The sequence below is a fragment of the Cicer arietinum genome, unplaced genomic scaffold (genome assembly GCF_000331145.2).
Source record: "Cicer arietinum cultivar CDC Frontier isolate Library 1 unplaced genomic scaffold, Cicar.CDCFrontier_v2.0 Ca_scaffold_5751_v2.0, whole genome shotgun sequence".
NCBI classification, from domain to species: Eukaryota; Viridiplantae; Streptophyta; class Magnoliopsida; order Fabales; family Fabaceae; genus Cicer; species Cicer arietinum.
In genome coordinates, this window is record NW_027339398.1 from 1 (window position 1) to 8,768 (window position 8,768).

Consider the following 8,768-nt stretch of genomic DNA (forward strand, 5'->3'; position numbering starts at 1 on the left):
TATATATATATATATATATATGTTAGAGAGAGGTAGTAGATCAAATTTTAGTTCACATTTTAATAATTAAAAGATAGTTGGAATTTAGGTTGAAAATTTAATTTAATTTTATAATCATAGTAGTTATTTTTGTAATTTTTTTTAAATTATTTTTCCCAATTTTTTATAATAGACATCTAGATTATAATTTGGTATATAAAAATTGATTTATTTAGTATAGGTTGTCTTAAAGATTTTGGAGACACTGTTCTACTTTTAAAAATTGTGCCAAATAAAAAAATATAATTTTAATAATTAAAAACATTGATAAAATAAATTTTAGTCCATACATATACATCGATCTATACGATGCAATATCTACATAATGCATGTCATTTAGTTAGATTAATTCATGTAACAATAAAATATGCATATATAGCATGTCTCTTTCACATCTTAAACACAGACATACTCGATAACGATAACCCAACAACCACAATTCAACTCATAAAAACAATTTTACTCTTAAAATGCATCGATTATGGATCTCAAAATTACAACAACATATAACATAATATTTATATTAATTAGCATATTTATTAATATAACAAATCCCACAAATCACAATTATCGATATACTTATATAATTTGATTTTTTTTGTAACCACCGTTCTATACTCATCCGCACAAATATGGAGAGAGAAAATAAAGAGAAATGTGGAATTATGAGAATAATGTCAAAATTTGGGTATTCTAGAAATAAAATACAAATATAAACTTTTTTGAATGACCTATGCAAATATAAGTATTTAGTACATAAAATTTATTAAATAGATCAATTTTTGTTGACTAAATTATATCTCAAATATATGTTATAAATAAAGTTTATAAATAAAGTAAAAGTAGTAATATAATAGTATTCTTCGTTTACAAGTGTGAATGTATATCGAAACTTAAATTTGTTATCGAATAAAATCTTTTGTGGTGTTATAGATATTTTATTGGAATTTCATTTACTATAGTATCCAATTAGATAAATTATGACTATTAAATTATAATTTTGATAATGTAATTCAATTTTAACTAGTTAAATAAAATATAATTTATTAATTCTAAAAAACTAATGAGTGTAAAATAATAAGTAAATGTAACTGGCTAACAAACTTAAAACTAACTATCTAAATATCTATTTGTAACTGTAATTAAGTAACTCTATTTAATTGACAAACTTAACTAAGTAACTAAATAAATAAGTAACTAAATAAATAATTAAGTCACCTTTCTCAATGGCTTAAACCCCAAGTTTATAAGTAGCAGCGGCGGGCGAGTTCGAAGTGATGAGAAAATGAGATTTGGGATTTTAAACAATTGAAAAAAGTGATTTAATTATTTATTTGATTATTTATTTAAGTTTGTTAGAGCAACTTTAAGGGTTGTTGAATCTTGTATCCGTCGTGTGTAATAACTTAAGTTTGTGGGATTCACTATGGTTCTTAATAGTTAAATCGTAGATTTAAATAATAAATAAGTTGTTTCATGTGATAAAATAGACTCCATTTAAAATTTTTATATTGCATTTACTATTGGAGGTGTTTTTAATTAAATACTGACCATATATATTTAGTCAGTTAGTTAAGTTTGTTAGTTAGTTACGATTACTTGATTATTTTACACTAATTAGTTTGTTAGAATTAATAAGTCATATTTTGTTTGAGAAACTAAAATATAACTATTAAATATTAAATCATAATTCCATAGTGATAATCTATCTAATTGTATGATATACTCTATCCAATAAAATATCTATAACACCACAAAAGATTTGATTCGAAAACATGACTAATTAATTCAATTTGATAGAATTGATTTATATTCACATTGTATACGAAAAAATCCATCGCATAGAAGTAAATATACTCTTAAAAGATATTCAGTATCTATATCAACAAAAAATTAGATCTATTGTAATTTCAAACTATGGAAAGCTTCATCGTTCTTTCACCAATTTTGTTTTACAACATAGAAACCCTTCTAAATTAATCACCTAAATTACCAACAAATCATTTAACAAAACAAAACAAGATCGAAATTTTAACTAGAAAAACAAGATCGAAATCTTAGCAAGAAAAACAAAACTTTAGCAAGAACAACAAGTTCGAAATATTTTTTAAGCCAATTCATTATCAAAAGTGCTTCAGAAGCTGCAAATCGAAATCCTCCCATTCGAGTTCAATCAACGGTCTACGAACTGAATCGCTTCGCTTACGTACCCTCACGTTTTCCTCTAGGAGGGAACGAAGAGCGTTTCCATGTTGGAATTTTTTTTAATTGCTCTCCGATTACACTGTTTCATCATTCTTTGTCATGGTGGTTGCCGTGCAGGATTTCGCCGGCGACAGATACAAAATTGTAAGTAATTGCAATTATATATTAACTAATTTATGAAATATTTAAATTTTATGAATCAATTGAGAAAATTATATATTCAATTACTATATTATATCATAATCTTTAAATATGAATTATTTTAATTAATATTTTACAATTTTAAAGATGTGTTTGTCAATTTACCAAATTTATAGATTAAGTTAACTCGAACGCTTTTATTTTTTTGAGACCAATTAATTTATGCACTTTAAATTTAATATATTTTTATCATTACTTCATATGTTTTTTTAATTAGAATCAATTAAATTTATTTTGTAATATAATTTTTCAGTATATTTTATATTTTATTTCAAATATGATGTTCTAAAATAATTTTATAATATTAATATTAAATAATTTTTTATAACTTTTATTTATATCAATTGAATACCGATCCAATTTAAATCTAACATAATTTAACTATTCATATTAATTAATCCAATCAACTAAATAAATCAATGTTTGAAATAATAAGTACTGAATAAGATTGGTTATATATGTATATTTAATATTAAAAATTGATTTATTCAACTGTTAATATAATTCAATTTATTATTGATATAAAAGTATGACACCGATCTAAAGCAAGAAAATAGCATTGTATCGTTTTTATTCGATTCAAGTTTTTCTTTTGACGGATTTTTTTCCGTTCAAGTTTGTGTATACCTTATTAACAATCAGGTATTTTCAGAAAACAAATCATCTATTTATTATCCTAACTATCTAACGAGATTCGCTATAACTAAAACAAGATTCTGTTTGTAAAGGGTAGCGCGCGAGAATCGGCGAAAATATTTACACAACACACAATTGTTGATATAAATATAGAAATAGAGTTAGGATTCAAAACAGAAGCATACACGCAAGGTTTTTCTTCTGCGAATGATTCAGAAACCAAAAACCTTTCAGCCTCTACAACATGTCGCAACACTCCAATCGCACTGATTTGCTTCCTGATGAACTTATCGTCGAAATCCTCACATTGCTTACCGTAAAATCTATATTGCGATTAAAATGTGTAAGCAAGTCTTGGAATGCCCTAATCTCCAATCCCAAATTCGTTAAATTTCACCTTCAGCGATCGACACGAAACAAACAGCTACTGTTAACCTTGATTGCATCCAGTAGCTATGTCCATTGCGGTGTAGTAACGTTTCCAATACGCAGTTTACTTGAGAACATATCAACCACCCTTTGTTACGAACCGATGAACTACACGAACGATTGTAGTCGAGTAATTGGTTCGTGTAATGGATTGCTTTGTTTGCTCGGTTTTTCTAATACAATTGGACCTTCAAGTATCTGGATCCAGTTCTGGAATCCAGCCACAGGAATACTATCTGAAAAATTTAAATCTATTAACCATCCTCGCCATTATAGATATGAGAGGCTTAGATGCACATTTGGTTATGATAATTTATCTCACACGTATAAGGTTGTGGCTGTCACTTCTATGGAAGTCAAAGTTTTCAGTTTGAGTGACAATATTTGGAAACATCTTGAAAGTTTACCTGTATTTCCTATTGATTATGACTTTGTTCTTAATGCTTGTTTTGCCAATGATGGTGTGTATTTGAACAATGCGGTTAATTGGTTGGCTTTTAAAAATAACACTGAACGTATTCATTATTTGAACGGCGTTCATGTTGAGAAACTTGTGGTTATCTCTATGGATCTTGGTACAGAGACCTATAGGCAGTTGTTGCTTCCTAAGGGTTTTGATAAAATGACAGCTGTTGTTGCGCCAATTATTTCTGTTTTGATGGACTGTCTGTGTTTTTCATACCATTTGATGGGAACTCATTTGGTTATATGGAAGATGACTGAATTTGGAAATGAACAATCTTGGACTCAATTTATTAGAATTAGGTTTCAAGATCTGCAAGTGGAAGAAGAGTTTGGTGACTCTATTTATCATAGATTGTTTCTGATTCCATTATTTCTTTCTGAGAATGGTGATACATTGATATTGGCTAGCAATATAGAAGAACAAGCAATAATATATCATTTGAGAGATAATAGAGTACGGCGAACCAAGGTGACCAATGATGTGATGTGGTTAATTTCCAAAGATTATGTTGAAAGTTTGGTTCCAATTTCCGGAACCTAAGTTTTTTTTTAATGAGAATTATGCATTCATTTTGTTTCTTGTGTTTAAATTCTACTTTTTTTTTGTATTTTGTTGTTTCACTCATGTGTAATGAGTTACGGCACTATTAATTGATGTGTTTTTTGGATTTTTTGGAAGCGTTTATAGAAATTTTCTGCAATAATGTGCTGTTTTAGAACTGTATTTAAGGAAAGAAGAAATTCTCCAACTCCTTATAATTAATCCAAGCATACTTTTTGCTGCACTTTGGGTATGATAGGAATATTTTTGTAGTTGCACACTATATAAGGAAAACTTTATGATATCACATATATGAAGTTTTGGTATGTGTTTGGATTCTAATTTTTAGTTAAAATTAAGTTTTTTATATATAATCTATGTTTAAATATTTTTTTTATAACCGTGATTTTATAAAATAAAATTTGTTTGAATTATATAATTAAATATATTTTTAAATGTATATTTATTAAAAAGAATACATATTTTATGATAATATATATAATGTGAATTTTGTCGTTAGTGTATTTTGTGAAAAAATAAGTAGAAAGTTTTTATATAAATCTAAATATGAAATGGACAATTCAAAAGTACTCATTATGTTACTTTCAGCTAAATGATGATTTGGAGTAAAATTAAGATTGTAAAATTAATTTTCTAAGAATACTCAAACATAATATCAACCTACTTTTTTTCATTACAAGTTACAAATGAAAAACTTACTACCCATGCTTTTAGGTGGTTGGTATCCGGTTATTACCTATTATCCAATAACCCAAGCTTCAGATCGGAAAGGCTTTTCAGATTTACGAAATCAGATTGCAAATTAACAATCAATTTCCTTACCGCAATATTTTGCAACACACGCCCACGGTCAAATTGTGCGATGAGTTTCGAAATTCCTAGATTAACTGTCGAAAAGCTTCCACCTCTTGTACTTGAGCTTCTCAACGAAACCACCTCACCACATTTTTAGCCTAAGATCAACCTTTTTAACTAATTTTTTTTAATGCATTACTTATTATTCTCACTTGACTCATTTAACTTTCAATTATGATTATTAAAAACTCTACAAAGTAAAGCTCATTTTGTTTCTCGTTGATAAACAATGCTATTTTCTACTTTCTTTTTTATTTTTGAGTTTGTTTATCACAACTCTTTTTTAATAATCACTTTTAAGGGTTTTACGAATTTGTTATATCTTTTGAAAAAAATCTAAAATTCATTTAAAATGAAAAGTTCTTCTGATTTTAAATAACTTTTTTTTATAAAAATCATTTTTTATAATAGATTTAAAAAATATAAAAATCAGTTTTTATCACAGTAAATTAATTCAAAATAATTTTTCATTTTTTAAAAATCTTATCATTTTTTAAAAATCTTTCAAAAAATAAAATGTAAATTATTGAGTGTCTTAATCAGTTTTTCATAATTCATAGCAAATATATTCTTTATTATTATTCTTAAAATTTGAAAAATAACTAGTTTAAAATCAGATTTCATAAATAATCAATTTAAAATTAACTTTGTCACAATAATTATCAAATCAATTATATTCTCAATTGAAAAATTAACATTATAGAAAATCAATATTACTCATTTATTAAATGATTTTATATTATAAAATATAAAAAATAAATAAAAGTTTAGAAAGAAAAATATTCTTGAGGCCTACGTATCTCAACTAGCGACATGTCGTTTTAAAAAAATTTCCAAAAAAATATTTATAAAAGGAATAGACAATCAATTAATCTTAACTAACAGCATAAAAGTAAAATCGATCTGTTTTTATGAAAGCTACGCAACAATCCCGATTATCTCGCTTGATCTTGCTACAGAGACCTGTAGGCAGTTTTTACCCCCTCGAGGTTTTCATCCATTGCTACTTGTTGTGGAACCAACTATTACTGTGTTGAATGACTGCCTTTGTTTTTCTTATCATTGTGAGGCAACTCAATTTCTTATCTGGAAGATGATTGAATTTGGAGTTCAACAATCTTGGACTCAATTATTTAAAATTAGTTATCACAATCTTCAAGTAATTAATGACTATGGTAACTTGATTAATGATAGCTTGAAAAATGGCCAATAGAATAAATTGGTTTCTCTCCAAAGATTACGATGAAAGTTTCGTTCCAATTCCCTCAAAATAAGTTTTTTATGATGATTTATTTGTTCCAATTTTTTTTTAATTCATATATTTTATTTTGATCCTTATTATCTTATAATAAAATATAACAAATTTTTTTCTAATGTTATTATATTGTTAAATGATTATATATATTGACTATTCTTAAGTGGCTGCATATTTTAGAACTATGCATTCAATTTTTTTATTTTTTTTGTTTGAGTTTTTGTTTTACTTTTTTTTATTTGGTGTTTCATTCTAATGTGTAATATGAGTTTTTTTTTTTCCAATACTCTCTTTTTTTCAAAAATTTATCAAAATATTCATTTTTCAAAATTATATATCAAAATACCTCATTTTTATAGTTACTTCGCCTTTGTAAATGATGACTTCCTTAAAGGAAACTCAAGTTTGCAAAGGGGACTTCCTTAAGGAATTTTTCAAAAAAAAAAAATAAATCAATTTCTCCTCAATTTAACTATATATATATATAATTCATAAAAAGGCAAACGAAAATTTTAAATTACATAGAAGAATAATTAATATAATTCATAAATGATATTGGTCAACATATAAAGGTGAAACATTGTAATTCGGATAATTAAAAAATGTCAAAAAAATGCAGATTATGTCAGTTAACTTGTCATACTCAAAAACGTACTGTTCAAATATTACAAAGAACTCTAGTCAATTTATGTAATTTAAAATTGGTATTTGTGTCTTTTTATGAATTATATATATATTGTTAATTTAAAAAAAAAAAATTAAAACTTTAAAAAAAAAAAAAAATTCTTTAAGGAAGTTGTCATTTGCAAATGCGACTTGTAAGTGAGTATAAAAATTAAATATTTTGGCACATTTAAAAATAGAAGATTATTAAATTAAATAAACTAATATGAATAATTTTTGAATTATAGGTCCATAACCTCAACTGCAAGCCGATGAGGCATTATTGGGGGTAGATGGCAGGATGTTATAAAGAAGAGAAGAAATTATAGACTTCTCATAGCTACATTTCCTGTAGTTTTAGCACTCGTTTTGTATAAGATAGTTGTTATGGCCCTCTTGATTTAGTTTTTCATTTAGTTAAGGTGAACTTCCATGATTTACATGAATTAATGATTAAGGAAATCCTTATGATATTACTTCACATGATAGATAGAAGCTTCAAGAGGCATTTAGACTTTATTTGATATATATTATATATTATGTGTATGGTTCTTATTAATTCTCTTCTTCTTTTTATTTATTTATAAGTTTAGACTTCTAATGATTCTAAACATGGGTGTAAATTATTTCACTTAAGCTGAGTGTTATTTAAAAGTATTGACGTAGTGTTACTTAGAAGTATACCTCAATTGAGTCAATTCAAGTCATCAATTAAATCATTTGCTACAGCCAGCTCTTTTGTAATTATCTATCTGCATCTTTCACATGTTACTTTAGAAACACACCAGTAAGGGTATTATATATTAGTATAACGGCTTTTTTGACTTTAATTCTCTTGTATATATTTTCATTGTAACTCAATTAATTTAAATTTTTATTTATTTTATGTTATGAAATTCTATAGGGATTGTTTCTCTTTTTCCTCATTTCTATGTTTGTCATTGTTAACATGGTATCAAAGAGCTTTGGTTGATTTTAGGATCTATTTTTACGACGATCGATACCGACTTTCTCCCTCGGTTTTTGACCCGATTCTACCTCTCTGTTTTGGGCACGGTTCTGCTCTTTTGTTTCTAGTATAGTTATGCTCTTCTGTCTCCGGTGCGGTTCTTCTCTTCTGTTTCCCACATGATTTTGTTTGGTTCCTGATTAACTTCATTATTGAGAGTTATCTCTAATCTCTTTTGTTTCAATGATTGTGTTCGTTGAATTTTTCTATCATTATTTGTTATGGTTGGTGCTAAGGATGACTCTCTTCAATCTGTTAGTGTCCACCTCATCAATGGACATAATTACTCTTATGAGAATTATGTGATGAAAAAAAATTTGATTGAAAAAGATATGTGGAGTTATGTTGATGAAACTTATGTGAAGCGTACAAATAAAAAAGATGAAGCTGAATATGCAAAAGATTTGAAAACACAAAATGTTAGTAATTCAAAAATCATTACTTGGATT

The 8,768-nt window shown here is 26.3% G+C and overlaps 1 protein-coding gene across 1 annotated transcript; it reads left to right on the forward strand.

Annotated features, from left to right (window-relative positions):
- The first annotated feature begins 3,178 nt into the window (after positions 1-3,178).
- Positions 3,179-4,684, forward strand: LOC101488419 (F-box/kelch-repeat protein At3g23880-like). The gene has a single exon (XM_004517225.4). It carries the CDS (start codon positions 3,326-3,328, stop codon positions 4,514-4,516), a length of 1,191 nt encoding a protein of 396 aa, XP_004517282.1. The 5' UTR covers positions 3,179-3,325; the 3' UTR covers positions 4,517-4,684.
- The last annotated feature ends 4,084 nt before the right edge of the window (positions 4,685-8,768 follow it).

Excerpts from the sequence above, each read along its gene's own strand:
- LOC101488419 (XM_004517225.4), top strand. The coding sequence starts at position 3,326 with ATGTCGCAACACTCCAATCGCACTGATTTGCTTCCTGATGAACTTATC.